Source organism: Nannospalax galili, unplaced genomic scaffold (assembly GCF_000622305.1).
Source record: "Nannospalax galili isolate Female #2095 unplaced genomic scaffold, S.galili_v1.0 scaffold18, whole genome shotgun sequence".
Taxonomy (NCBI): Eukaryota; Metazoa; Chordata; class Mammalia; order Rodentia; family Spalacidae; genus Nannospalax; species Nannospalax galili.
In genome coordinates, this window is record NW_008346548.1 from 11,256,599 (window position 1) to 11,272,343 (window position 15,745).

At 37.5% G+C, this 15,745-nt stretch overlaps 1 protein-coding gene across 5 annotated transcripts in view; it reads right to left on the reverse strand.

Moving 5' to 3' along the window:
* Positions 1 to 15,745, reverse strand: part of Ccdc14 (coiled-coil domain containing 14) — a 74,713-nt gene that overhangs the window by 57,936 nt on the left and 1,032 nt on the right. For 3 of the 5 annotated variants that reach the window (XM_008842963.3, XM_029568167.1, XM_029568166.1), the window contains exons 2-8: positions 10,990 to 11,045; positions 10,613 to 10,685; positions 9,970 to 10,039; positions 9,761 to 9,874; positions 4,017 to 4,253; positions 3,540 to 3,634; positions 2,110 to 2,626 (exon numbers count right to left, since the gene is read on the reverse strand). In XM_008842963.3, coding sequence (XP_008841185.1) covers positions 2,110 to 2,626; positions 3,540 to 3,634; positions 4,017 to 4,253; positions 9,761 to 9,874; positions 9,970 to 10,039; positions 10,613 to 10,685; positions 10,990 to 11,045 — 1,162 coding nt within the window. Of the gene's footprint in view, positions 1 to 2,109; positions 2,627 to 3,539; positions 3,635 to 4,016; positions 4,254 to 9,760; positions 9,875 to 9,969; positions 10,057 to 10,612; positions 10,686 to 10,989; positions 11,046 to 15,745 lie in introns of all 5 variants that reach the window. The other 2 variants (XM_029568169.1, XM_029568168.1) reach the window with 2 other exon arrangements.

A 15,745-nucleotide genomic window follows, 5' to 3' on the forward strand; every position in this document is an offset into this window, starting at 1 on the left:
ACTAAATCAAGTAAATAAAGGACTAATCTTAAATCACAAGATTACTATATTTTGTGACTTTTTTTCCCCCAGTGGAGAGAAGTGGAAGAGTGATTTACATGTCTCCTAGTTGATACCTATCAAAGGTCTATGGTGAACACCTATGATCACTGTGTAAGTTTCCTATATAATTAGTTACATTATAAACATACAACCTTTGATACTGGCATTACAAAAATAGCTCATTTTAGGTGATTCATTTGACAAAATTTTGAATATGGGTCTTCTAAGATAAAGTTTCATTAACTTTATAAAAGCAGAATAGGACCCATGACACCACTACTGTTTTTATTAACTGTGGAGAGTGGATATTTTTGGAAGTGGCCAACAGTCACAGGTAGAAGTATTAGATCTTTTGTCCTTTTATTTTTGTCTCCTCATTCCCATTCAATATTTGTGTAGACAAGGAACACCTAAAATAACATGTTATTGAAACAAGAGGTTGAAAGTATATTTAACGACAAAAATTTATCTCATTCCACAAGTATTTTAGCATCTGATGGAGTGCACGCACAAGCACGCACTGGCATCCAGCTACCACAGAGTCTCTGTTCATCTTTATAAGGCCGCTTTGCTCATGGGCTCTGAAAACAGAGACTAGCTCCAGCACTTTCTAGAGCTAAAACCTTAGTCAAATCACTCAACTTAAAAAAAAAAAAAAAAGTAATCTTTTTAAAAATAGTTTTTACCAGTAACAAATAAAAATTGTGTGATTTATTGTATATAACGTTTTGAATTACATATAGATTGCATACTAGTTAAATTGAGTTAATAGACATGCATTGTTCCATATGTATATTGTATGTGTATGGTGAGAAGGCTGGAAACCAATTTTGAAGACTACACTGTTTATTAATACACTGAGCAACATCTCAATTACTTAACTCTTGAAGCCTAGGTATCTTCATGGCTAAATGGAGTCAGTAGCAGTACCTCATTGGGTTGCTGAGATTAAATGAGATACTATTATCCAAAACTCAATTTCCTTACCTAAAATGGAGGCAATAATATCCCTTTTTGAAAGTGGTTGTGGGAACTGAATGATGTCATTTATAGAAAATACAACACAGTGCTGGGCACATGATAAGTATTCAAGAAATGATACCTGATATTGGATCTAATACTGATGCTATTATTGTTATTATCATGATTAAATATTTGGGTAAATGAATAGTAATCATTTGAAGGTCTGAAAACAGCAATTTTAACACACTAAACCTATGGCTTAATAGTGCTGTACTTCCAAGGATTTTAAGATTTTTGGATGTGCATCAGTCTATGATGTTAAGAATTCAGTCAATGCTTCTACAATCCATAGCTGTGCTTTCCAGGATGTTATGTTTGTAATTCACTCCAGGCAAAAGTCACTACTTTGTAATATATGTACATAAATTAAAATAAAATGAACACAACTTGACTCAGGTCATTTTTCTTGATTTAAGAGAAAAATCTTAAACATAAACTCTAAAATGTCATTAAAAGGTTTAGGTTACTACTCAAAATGAAGTCTGCTAAATGACAGCAGTTATTAAATGATGGAAGGAAACCTCTGCATCTTTTTAATAGAAAAATAATTAGTCCTCTAACCACTAGAATTTTCTCTCTACAAATTCTCTTTAACTGAATCTTTTCAAGGTCTATTTGAGTCAAATAAAATGATTACACACTTGTAAACAATAGACTGACTGATATTTCTCAACACATTTCAAATCCACAGGAAAGAGAATATCAAAAGCTAAAAATGCAGCTTGTAATCCCAGCACTTAGGAGGTAGAAGAGGATTAGTAGTCATCTACATCCTCAGTGGCATAGCAAGTTCGAAGTCAGACTGGACTGCTTGAGGCTATCCTAGATTACCTAAGACTGTTTCAAAAAATAAAACAAAAACAAACAAAAAAAAACTAAAAATTAAGATAATAAGCAGAACTCATTTCCTTATTAGCTCAAGACAGTTTCATGGAAAACACCAGAAACTCCATGTCAATGACTGTGAATTTGAATGATGGGTAGAAAACTTGTCTGCTACTTAGCATAACATATGTTACAGAAAAGTATGAAGTAGTCATCTACCTTGTTCTGCTACCAGGGCCTTGAGCTCTCCCATCAAATACTTGATGGTTCTAACTTTTTCCGCAGTCTGGTTCACATTTTTTGCCTTCTGTATATTCTTGGCTATTTTTGCATCTTGCACATGTATGTTTAAATACTTTCCTTCATTTTTGGACTCTCCAATTTGTTCTTTGGCACATTTTTCTTCATTAGTAGCCAAGAAAGCTGTTTGTGACTGAGTGGGACTTTGGTGTGCCTGACTGTCCGGGAGAGTTTCTTCTCCATGAGATGGAAACAGAGACATATGTGTTTGAAAACACTTTAGTAGGTCTGCTTCCTTACGAACTCTTTGTTGTGGCAGAATCCAGTTAGCAAGGCTCAGCGGCTGAAATGTTGGAATAGCTGCTTTGTCAGTGTAGGGAAGGCTACATGCAATTCCAGGATAGGTATTGAATGAATTCCTCGGAACATCAGGATAGTTCACAGAGGATGACTGACCTTGTGATCCAAGCTGGTGATCACCATCAGTCTGAACTTCCTAAAACAAGAAAAAAACAAGTCTTCAAAAGTATGAACACTCATTTTAGACTACAACAAACACAAATCACTAATATTATAAAACAATTTTCTAACATTAGAAACGAATTTTGTGTTATTTTCAGCTTACAAGTAAGCCGGATTTCTCCACTACATAATAAAAGCTAGTTTTTCAGAGCTTAAGTAGATTACTCTGCAGCAAGGGATCATTATAAGGTCATGACTAAAATAGACTGTTTATAAATACCACACATGCTTCAAAAGCATCAAAAATCAGTCCATCTTTGGGCTAAAACAAACATTTTCACTTTGAGAAAAATTCATTTTAAGAATTAAGTTCAAACATACAAAAAGCTTTTATAAAAATATATTCACCTCGGGATATAGCTCAGTGGCTCTATGTTGCCTATGCCTGGGCTCAATCCTTAGCACCACATATATATGAATACAACTTTGCTCAAAGATATTTTTCTTGGTTTAAGAAAAAAATACCCACAAAAATACAGCTTTAACTGCATGAAAGGCATATGCTAAGAAAAACATATTTAGCAATACATTAAGTGAAAAAGCAGCATATAACTGCATAAAATTATAGATTTATTTTAAAGAGAGAGCTTAGCAAACAGAAAACCAACTCTAGATAGAAAGTTAAATGAATGAAAACATACTGCATCAGGGTATTAAATGTGCTTAGGTAGTGAGAATGGTTGATTTTTTCTGTGTACTGATTTCTTCTCTTTCTAGCTCACTATTATCCTTAATAAATAGTTTAAATTTTTGTACTACAGACAATTGAACAAAATTAGTTTTATATTCTAGGGTATTAAGATTTGATCACTAAATTAAATATTCTACTCCTAAGATGACAATTTCCATAAGCAAGCTATTATTTGTATAGTATACAAACTACCCACAGAATGAACCATCACAGGGCAGGACAGCTGCTGAGGTGACCAGACTGAGGTAGAAGCACTACAGCCATAACCAGAATGTGCTGTTGCCCGAGATTCTAAAACAGAAGTAGAAAACATATCAGTCACATCTCATATTACACACACACACACACACACACACACACACAAATAAAATAGCAAAGTAATTTAATCTTAGCTTACATTCACTCTTTAAAAAACATTCATACTGGGGACTGGAGAGATGGTTCAGTGGTTAAGAACACTGGCTGTTCTTGCAGAAGACCAGGTTTGAATCCTGGTACCCACATGGCAGCTAACAACTGTCAATAACTCCAATTCCAAGGGATCTGACACCTTCTTCTGTCTTCCGCAGGCATTGCACGACACGGGTGCACTTACCTACATTCAGGCAATACATGCATACACATAAAATAAAACTAATAAAGAAAATATTTTTAAAAAACCATTCATACTAACCTGAACCAGACATAGTATGAGAAGGTACAGTAGGAATTCCATTAGGGCCATCTTTTGAAGCCAAGTTATTCATCAGTGACATTTGAGTCTGTACATGTTCACAAAGGGCTTGGTATATTATTGGTGAGTACATTCTGTAATGTTCTTGTAATGACCAGTTTTGTGCTATGTCTGATGTATCTCTTTTACTTCCAGCTGAAGTTTCATTCGGTATCAGTTTCTTATTATCTGAAGATACTAATGTGGCAAAAGGAAAAGAGTTCTTAAATATGATTCTTCGACAAGTTTTACCATAATACTTCAGGAGAAAAGAAGACACTCAGGTACAGTTCAATTGAACATACACTTCACAGTGGGTTTTACTATAATTCCCTGAAGATCACCCCAAATTCATTTGAAAGTAGTTAATGAATTAAGTTTCTCCAGTTAAAAATTGCCTCTACCTAGTCTTTAAAATCTCCATTAAATGCTACTTGTAAGATCTCTCCTTCAGTTATAACATCTGTTATGGGTATTGTACTCTCACTGAAGTCCCAACTCTTGGACCACTTGGTCCTCTGTCCATTTCATGCTCTCAGGGGAAAACAGAGTAAAAGGCAGAACAACAATTCTATGCTTTGACAGTTATAAAAAATAGGTTTTGAGAGATGGCTCAGCGGTTAAGAACACTAACTGTTCTTGCAGAAGACCCAGGTTCAAATCCCAGCACCCACATGGCAGCTAACAACTGTCTGTAACTCCAGTCCCAAGGGATCCAACAGCCTCTTCTGACCTCTGTGGGCATTGAATAAAATTTTAAAAATAAAATTAAAAAAATAGGTTTTGAGATCAATAAATAAGAAAAATAGATGATCAAAAAACATGAAAAAAAAATCTTACTTGGCATTTAATGTTTCCCAAAGCCTGACCACCACCTACTTTTCCAACTACCTTTCCATCACTCTCAACTCAGATGTCTCATTCATACTAGGCCAATTTGGACACTTGGCCTTTCTCACCATTCTACAACATTGTGCATGATGAACTATTTCTTCCAATTCAATTCTACCCTCACCAAAGCTCATCTTCCACGAAGCCTTTCTAAATCAATCATTCCAGTCCAGTGACTGCTTTTGACCATCCCAGAGCACACAGTTTATTATTTAAATCATATGCCGTAATCATACTGACCTGTTACTTATTTTTCCATTCTCTTCTCCCTCTGACTAAACTATAAGCTTCTCTAGGCAGGGCTGTTCCTTCATTCTTTTCCCTCACTAGTGTATGTACAAAGTAGAAACCTGATATATTTTTTTATTTTTTTAAATATTTTATTTATTTATCTTTTGGATTTCATACAACTCATCTTAATCATATTTAGCGTCCCTTTCCTTACCTGCACCCTAGAACAGGCTGTCGGATCCCCTGGAACTGGAGTTACCAACAGTTGGCAGCAGCCATGTGGGTGCTGGGATTTGAACCCAGGTCTTCTGCAAGAACAACCAGTGTTCTTAACCACTGAGCCATCTCTCCAGCCCCTAGAAACCTGGTATTAACAAGGTAAACATGGTAATAAACAAGGGGCTGGAAAGATGACTCAGTGGTTAAAAGCACTGATGCTCTTGCAGAGAGGACTTGGCTTTGGTTCCCAGCACCCACAGGGCAGCTAACATCTCTTCAGAACTCAAGTTCCAGGGGATCCAATGCCCTCTTCTGACTTCCGTGGGCATTGCATGTAGGTGGTGCACTTAAATACATGCAGGCAATACGCTCATACACAGAAAGTAAAAATTAAATTAAAAAAAAATAAGTTAAAAGCCGGGCATGGTGGCACATGCCTTTAATCCCAGCACTCAGGAGACAGAGGCAGGCAGATCTCTGTGAGTTCAAGGCCAGCCTGGTCTACATAGTGAGTTCCAGGACAGCTGGGGCTACAGGGAGACCCTGTCTCAAAAAGGCCAAGAAAGAGAGAGAGAGAGATACAGTATCTCTACATGAGTCCATGTGTATAGCTGAAGGCTATATAATAAGAGGCAGGCAGAGCCCTGTGAGTTCTATGTAGTGAGTTTCAGAACAGCTGGGGCTACAGGGAGGTGATGCTCAAGTAAGCCTTAAGAACTCGACTCCCGACAGCTATGAAAAAAAACAAAAAAACACCAGCCAGCAGTACTCACTACCTCACTAATTGAGGAAGGTCGGTTCCAGGCCATCTGGGAGTAAAGGGAGATTTTTCTTTTTTTCTTTTCTGGAGCCGAGGACCGAACCCAGGGTGCTCGATAGGCAGGCACTCTACCACTGAGCTAAATCCCCAACCAACCCCGAATTTTTTTCTTTTTTAAAGAACCGTACCTAGCAACCGTACCGGGGGAGGGAGGGAGGGAAGGAAGGAAGGAAGGAAGGAAGGAAGGAAGGAAGGAAGGAAGGAAGGAAGGAAGACAGCAAAATAGACCTGTATATTAGCTACTTTTCTCATCCTATTACAAAATACCTGACAAAAGCAACTTTATGAAGGTACACTTTATCTTGGCTCATAGTCTAAGGCAGAGTATGAGGCAACTGGTCACACTGTGATTCAGTCAGGGGCAGAGAGAGATGAGTGCTGGGGCTCAGCTCACTGTCGCCTTTCAAATGATTTTGTACTTTCACAAACTGGAACCTTCCATAAGTGGGACCTCAAGATCCCTGATGCACAATCCCAGTGAAGAACAGGGGGTTCTCTTTAATGGCATTAATCCCTTTAAAAAATTTATTTTTTTATTTTTATGTATATGAGTGTATTGCCTGCATGTATTTAAGTACGTGCCTGTCGTGCAATGCCTGCAGAGGTCAGAAGAGGGCATAAGATTCTCTGGAACTGCAATTACTGACAGTTATTAGCAGCCATGTGGGTGCTGGGAACCAAACCCATGTCCTCTGCAAGAGCAGCCAGTGCTCTTAATTGCTGAGCTATCTCTCCAGTCCCTAATCCCTCTTTAAAATAAGTGTGTGTGTGTCTGTCTGTCTGTGTGTGTGTCTGTGTCTCTGTGTGTACTCAAGAAAACCATAAGAGGGCATTGGATCCCTGGAGTTGTAGTTACAGGTTGCTGTAACATTTCAATGGTTAAGTCCAAGAACAAAGATAGATATATATATATATGTTTTATGTAGATGAGTGTATAGTCTGCATGTATGTAAGTGCACCTTTGTCATGCAAAGCCTGCAGAGGTCAGAAGAGAGCATCAGATTCTTCTGGAACTAGAGTTATGGGTGGTTGTTAGCCACCGTATGGGTGCTGGGAATTGAACCCAGGTTCTCTGCAAGAGCAGCCAGTGCTCTTAACTGTTGAGCCATCTCTCCAGCCCCAATGCATGCTTAGTTTTTTTTTGTTTTTTTGTTTTTTTTCTTTTTGAGACAGGGTCTCCCTATAGTCCCAGTTGACCTGAACTCACTATGTAGACCAGGCTGGCCTTGAACTCACAAAGATCCACCTGCCTCTGCCTCCCAAATGCTGGGATTAAAGGTGTGCACCACCACATCCAGCTTGATATTTTATTTTGTATTAAATCCTCAAAATCCATCATTTATTTCACACATTAGCACATCTCAAACTAGACACTGAATTTTCATCAGAAATACTTGATCTATATTTAGACTGATTAAAATTGAAGATGAAGGAATAGATTCATTTGCACATCCAAATCATTCCAAATATCTTAAAAGTTTGATAACTGGATCAAATATCAGTTTTCAAATTAATTAATTAAAACCAAGTAACATTAAAAATTCAGCCAAGGGGTTGGTAAGATGGCTCAGTCAGTAAAGTATTTGCTACACAGGTATGAGGACCTGGGTTTAGATCCCCAGAATCCAGCCAGGGGTGATAGCATGCTCCCTAACCCCAGCACTGGGGAAGCAGGAAGAGTAGCCAAACCAATGAGCTTCAGGTTCAAGGAGGGACACTTTCTCGAAAAAGAAAGGTGGGGAATGATCAAAGAAAGACACCAAATGTCATCCTCAGACCTCCACATTCATGTGCACCCACATGTATGCATGCACACAGCCATTCTAACAAGTACACTACACACACACACACACACACAGAGCAATTCAGCCTATTAGTTATACTTGTTATATCTCAAGTTATCATCAGTCACATGTGGCTAGTGTCCAGTCTCATGAATACTGTAGGTCAGCGTAATACAAAGTAAATGTAACTGGCCTCCAAGATGGAAAGCCTGCAGGAAGCTGTTTCTCTAGTCTTCGTTTTCTAACTCAGGAGCATCTTGAATGACAATGTGGAGCCTTTCTACCTTCACTTCTAGGCCTTTTTGCTTGTACCCTCCCTCTAAACAGTCAGGGTGACTGACTTAGATGATTTTCTGAACTTGACTCCTGTGTTAAATATATGAATACACTGAAGTGCTGACATTTCTGGCCAATCTGAACTGTGGAACTAATTCCACTTGGAATTCCCACCATACTCTGATTTGATGAGTACACACTGTATATATGCATTAAAATATCACACTGTATTCCCCCAAATACGTACAATTCCATATTAATTTAAAAACAGAATTTCTATTGTGGACTTTTTCTTTTTTTATTATTTTTTTTTACGTGTATGCGTGTATTGCCTGCATGTAAGGTAAGTACACCCATGTCATGCAATGCTCATGGAGGACAGAAGAGGCTGTTGGATCCCTTAGAAATGGAGTTATGGACACTTGTTAGCTGCCATGTGGGTGCTGAGACTCGAACCTGGGTCTTCTGCAAGAACAGTCAGTGTTCTTAACCACTGAGTCATCTCTCCAGCCCCTGTTGTGGACTTATTCAACTCTATTTTAGACTACCTTCTTTTGTAGGCCTTTAAGAGACAACAGACGCAAAACTTGTTTGAAAATATTTCCTGAATTACCACACTTAATTTTAAGTAAGAAAAAGTTAACCATGAGGGTAATGAAATGCCCTGTCTTTGGAAGTAGACAATGCCCATCATCAGCAGGCTTTCTTTCCTTACCTATCCAATTTGGAATTCTAGTTTCCCATATATCCTAACTGTGTAATTCAAAAAATTTAGTTCTTCAAACAATTTACAATATATATGTACAAGTTAATTTTTTAATTATTGTATGTAAGTATACCTCAAATGCAACCAGTATGTGGTTTCTATGAAAACAAGGGGCAGGATAAACAAAGATCACTCTATATATCCCCCAAATATCATTCTGAGTTTGAAACTTTTATCCTGCAAACCCAGAAAGAACCTTTTTTTATACTTTTTAAAGGAAAATGACAGTAAGGAAAGTTTCTACTTGGCAATGAGAAGCTGACCAGAGAAAGAGAAATACAAGCAAACTCACACAAACAAGCAAATCCAAATAAAAGACAACTGGACATCCCTAGAATTAAGAATTATCTTTAGGAGCTGAGGAGATGGGTCTGTCAGTAAAGTTCTTGCCATGTAAGTATGAGGCCCTGAGTTTAAATCCCCATCATTCATGTAGAAAGCTGGGCACAGTGGTGCACACCTATCCTATCCTATCCTCCCAGTGCTGGGGAGGCAGAGACAGGCAGATTCCTTGGAAGTTGCTGGCCAGCAAATCTAGAATTGGCAAGCTTAAGGTTCAGTGAAGAGACCCTGGTGAAGAGTGATTGAGGAAGATAACTGATATTGACCTCTTGCTTTCATGCACACACACAAGAGCTGCACACACAATGCACACACACGTACCACACACACAGATACACAAAGAATTATTTTTAACTCTATGAGAAAAAATACTTACATATTTCTTTTCGAACTGCTGAAGGAGCAGTATGTCCTTTCTTTTTAGATGCATACTTTTTGCCATCTAAATGTCTGTAATTATACCTACTTTCCGAAGATACTATTTCTGAACCTATTAATAATAAAAACAAAATTTTGTTAGCATTTAAAAGAACGAGATCATTGAGAAAGGGTGACCAGCAAAGAATTTTAAAAAATAAATAAAACCTGAATCTCCATTTCTCAAAATGTCTCGCATCAAAGAAGCACAACCGTCAAGTCCCTGTACAGTTTCAGTCTGTAAGAAGAAAGTCACTAAGAGATAAAATATATTATGCAGTTTTACATACATTTCTTTATAAGCAAGTTATTTTATTTGTTATTTTTATTTTATGTGTATGAGTATATTGCCTGCATGTATATAAGTGCACCTGTGTTGTACAATGCCCACAGAAGCCAGAAGAGAGCACTGGGTCCTCTGGAACTGGAGTTACAGATGGTTGTTAGCTGCCACATGGGTGCTGTGAACGGAACCTGGGTCCTCTTTTTGAGACAGGGTCTCCCTGTAGCCCCAGCTGTCCTGGAACTCACTATGTAGACCAGGCTGGCCTTGAACGCACAGAGATCCACCTGCCTCTGCCTCCCGAGTGCTGGGATTAAAGGCGTGTGCCACCATGTACTCTTAACCACTAAGCCATCTCTCCAGCCCCTATAAGCAATTTATTATTGGCATAAAACATGTTTTAAAGCAATAGCCTTAATACTTCCTTGGTGCAAACCAAACTTAACTTATGCATTCTAGTTCTACTTCTTAGCTTTTACCTGAAGCCTAGTTAAAATAATGTACTGTATTCATTCAGTGTAACCTTACCTGACTTTCCGAGTCAAACTGAATGGAACAACCAGAATCTGCATTAAAACGTGCTATTTTTCTTTGATAGGTCCTAGAAAACAAAGTTGATATTCTTAAAGATAATACAAGTATTTTTATTCTCAAAATAGATAATAATCCTTTCCTTGCCAACAAGGATTGGAAAAGAATGCTTGTCTAACCACATATAAAATTAATAGAACAATATGAACTTTATAAAGACCATTAAACACTAAAATGGTTGACCTGGTCAGAATGAAAAGTCACACCCCAGAACTTATGAAGGCAGAGGCCTATCTATTTTCTCAGGTGGGAAAAATGTAGTAAGCCCAAAGACTTGAAAATTTTCTAAAGTTACAAATTTTTACAAGACTTACCCTTTCTTTCCATTTGTTAATTTAGCAGATCCAGGCTGCCTTCCTGAAGATATCACCTATGGCATAATGTATTATATTAAATACATAAATAATTTTCTACTAGAGTTTTAACATATCCACTTGACACTCTAAAATATCATTCATGCTTTTTTTCCCCACACAGTCAGATAGAAACAGTAAGTGCTTAGACTCTCTCCCCTGCCCCTGGCAACTAATATTCTTTATGTAAATGGGACTACTCTAAAGACTTCATTTAAGTGAAATAAGCACATCTGTCCTTTTGCAATTAACATAGTATCATCAAGCGTCATCCACGTTGTGGTGTGAACCAAAATTTCCTTTCTATGTGGTATGTCATTAACTTTTTAAAAATATGTATTTTATTGAATTTTTGTGGATATCATACAGTACATTTAATCATATTCAGACTTTCCCTATCTGCACACCCCCATAGGATTTCACACATTCTGTCTTATATGTAAAAACCTATCGAGTCAAGTTTGTGTACTCGGCTGTCTCTCAGGTGTGAGCTCACCCATTGGAACCTGTTTAGCCTATCTAGCATCGTCACTCCCTTAAAGATCAACTCTCCATCACCCAGCAGTGACCAGCTGCCAATAGTTCCTTGGCTAAAGTTGGGGCCCTCTGCCCATTTTCCCAGTTCTATGTTGGGTTTTATCTGATTAAGTTTGCATGGATCTTGTGAATGCTGTCACCATTGCTGTAAGTTCATATGAGCAAGTTCCCAGGAGCCCATAAGACTGTTCCCTCATGGTCATAACACCCTCCCTGGTGTCATTCACTTTTCATAAATGAGATACATCCTAAAAATCTATGGTTATAATTTAACTGCTGCACAATAAATTCGTTCTACATACAATGTGAAGCAAGTAATACGTGTATTTGTTCCGTAAGTCTATTTTTTACTCTGTAAAGAAAACTGAGGTATCATTTTAAGCCAAAGGTATCTTTAACCATTATATTTGGACTATACTCAATCCTTGAACATGTTCTAAAATCCCCAAATTCTCTGAACTATGTATTTCAAGATACAGAACAAAGCAGTTAGGGAGGTAGCTCTGAGGAAGAGTGCTTGTCCAGCATGCATAAGGCCTTGGGTCCAATCTCTAGTACAATAATAATAATAAATAAAAACACTTGGGTTGGAAAGATAACTCAGTGAGTAAAGTAGTGGCTACTCAAGCATGAGGGCCTGAATTCGGGTCCTAGTACCTACATAAAAGCCAGTCTTGAGGGCACATATCTGTAACTCTGGCAACAGGAGGAGGGAGAGCAAAGAACTATAGATCCTAGGGACTCACTGGCCAGCCAGTCTAGATGAAACTGGCAATCTCCAGGTTTAGTGAGACCCCATGTCTCAAAAATAAGGTGAAGAATAACAGAGGAAGACCCTTGACCTCCGGCTTCCATGCACAGATGCATGGGTGTGAACACACTCACCCATACATGTGTACACATATGTATACCCCACCAAAAAATAATAACTCTCTTCATGCCAAGCCTGGTGGTGCATACCTTTAATCCCAGCACTTGGGAGGTAGAGGCAGACGGATCTCTGTAAGCTCAAGGCCAGCCTGGTCTACAAAGTGAGTTCCAGGACAGCTGGGGCTCCAGGGAGACCTGTGTCAAAAAGGCCAAAAAAACCCTAAAAAAAAAACAAAAAAAAACAACAACAACAAACTCTCTTCACAAATTCTAACTTCCTTGGGCTTGACATGATTAGGACAGAAAAAAATGGTGCTTTCTTATCTCTTTCTCATTCTTTTTAAGCTCAACATTTTTTTTTAAGTTTGCATTTTAAAGATATAAAGGTGGGATAGATTTACATAGAAAATAGGAAAAGATGTGCACTTGCTTTTATGACTCAGTATCTATCTTGGAAGTTAAGCAAGAAAGTTGCCTGCAGAGAGGAAAACTGGGTATCTGGAGAAGCAGATAAGGGGGACTTTCAGAGCAGAGCAATAGGGAAACTTTCTATCGTATACCTTCTTATATCTTAATAACTTTGCATCTGATAACTATAATCTTCATTCAAAATACAATTTTAAGACAGAAAAGTCCCTGATCCCCTCCTTAGTCTTCTCTCTGCATGTACTCCACGTACTCGTTGGCAGTTTCATTCATCTGTCTTGATATGTTTACATACTTGTGGTTTCTTTGTTAGCCCCACCTAGCCTGGAACTCTCTATGTAAAATAGACTGGCCTCCATCTCACAGAGATCCACCTGCCTCTGCCTCCCAAGTGCTAGTGCTGGGATTAAAGGTGTGTACCACCAGACCCAGTAAGTTTACATATTTTATACCAAGATAGCCCTAAGCAATAACTACAAAATTTCCTGGTTATGTAATATTCTATCATTTGCATATATATTCCTCTTGATAATCCTACAGAGAACACATTCTTAAAAACTGGATTGGTAAGAGTTATACATCTTTCAATGCCTTGGAATCTGATGGAGGTCATGAAGGCAGCATTAAGAACCACTGGTCTCTGCATGATAATCTCAGAATTTTTCTCTTTGGTATATCTATGTTAATGTTCTGTTTGGAGTCAAAATAAAAATCCAAGCCCTAATGCTGCTATATCCCAGATCAAGCCTAACAACTACCAAACTTAACTACCTTTCAAACTTAAAATATATCATCTGAGATAAATATATGACATAACTATAAGATTATCTACATGGTTCTCCCCCAAAATATGCACATGAAGCCACACTGTAAAAAAATCTGAATGAAAATTACCCTTTATAAAAAGTATCCTAAAACAGCAATTACCACACTGAAATTTTCTTCTAATTTGGAGAGGTGTTTTTTAAAAAGTAATAGTGCAAAGAAGTCCTGTATATACTTCAACCATATCCCATAATTCTTGACATTTTACATTTGCTATGTTCTCCCTCAAAATAGATACATAAAGGGCTGGGGATGCAGCTAAGTGACATAGCACATGACTAACACACACAAGGCTCTGAGATTAATCTGAAGCATCATACAAAACAAAAAATTTCTTGTCTGACACATAGCTCAAAACAGAGATACTTACCCACTGCAAAATACATAGCAATCATATTCCTAAATGCTTAAGATTTTTAATGTAAAAATCAAGAACTTAACATTTAATATTATAGGCCCAATCTACACAGACCTTATTCATGTTACACATATCTCAATAGCCCCTTATAGAAAAAAGTCTATGTTCAATCCAGGATCACATTATATTACATTGTTATAACTCTTAAATTTCCTTTAACCTGTTTGAAAATCCACTGCTGGTTCTTGTTTAACTCAACTGTTTATCAATTTTTTTAAATTAATTAACACTATTCCTTCTACAGTTATTAGCTGGCATTTGACTAATAAATGTACAACTAGGGAAGCACTTTTCCTTCTTCCTTATTAATCTGTTAAGACTCATCGACTCATAGTCTATCAATGGGTTATGATCCACTATCATTAATACTGATGCTCAATCAATTGTCCCAGATTCAGTCACTGGGAAGTCCTTCAAGTTGGTTCCTTTATTATTTTTAAGAAGTCCCTGCAGGGGCTGGAGAGATGGTTCAGTGGTTAAGAGCAGTGGCTGTTCTTGCAGAGGACTCAGGTTTGATTCCCAGTACCTACATGGTGGCTAACAACCATCTGTAACTCTAGTTCCAGGGGATCTGACATCGTCTTCTGACCTCCACAGGCACTGCACGACACAGATACACTTACATACATGCAGGCAATACACTCATACACATAAAATATTTTTTTAAAAGTCCCCCAAACTTTATGAGCTACTCCTTTTTACAAGTTGCTACAAGCTCATTTTTTTTTAAAAAAAAAAAAAAGATTGTCATAAAAATATTTAACAGCTCATCTACTTTAACAAAGTGTTAACCATAGGCACATTACTCAGATTTCTAGATTTCATTTTATATACTCAAAACTTAATACCTAGTGAATGGCAAACTCCTTGTTCTCCCCAACCCCAGCCCCTGCAACCAACCATCCTATCTTGTTTCTGAGTTAGACCACTTCAGACACATTTAAGTAGAATCGTGCAGTGTCTATCCTTCTAGGAGTACTTATTTTATTCAGCATGTCTCAAAGTTCACATTTGCTACTGCATACAGCAGAATTTCCTTAAGTAATAGTCTATTGAATGCATATACCATATATTTTCTTTATCCATTCATTTGTAGCTATTTAGGTTGTTTCCACATCTTAGCTATTGTGAATAATGCTACAATGAGAAAATCCAAATAGCTCTGAAAGATCTTGATTTCAATTCTTTGGATAAATATCCAGTAATGGAGCTGACTGGATCATATGAGCTCTACTTTTAATATTTTGGTTTTTATGGAATAGTATCATTGTTATCCAAGCTATCCTCAAATTCATGAACCTGCCTTAGCTTCCCAAACACTAGGACTATAGTTGTGTACTGCCAGGCTTGGCTTATTTTTTGAGGAAACCTCACATAATTTTCCATAGCAGCTATATATACTATTTCTATTCCCATCAAGATTGTACAAAGAGTAGCAATTTTTCAACACCCTCGCTAACATTTATTTTGTGTTAGGAAATATCTCATGGCTTTTGTTTCCATTTCTTTGATTAGTGATGTTGAGCATCTTTTCAAATACATGTCGGCTATATGTATTCATGAAGAAAGGAGAGTTTGAAGCCAGGTCTTGAAAAAAAAAAATACAAGAGTCACATTAACAGGAAAGACACCATTATAGGC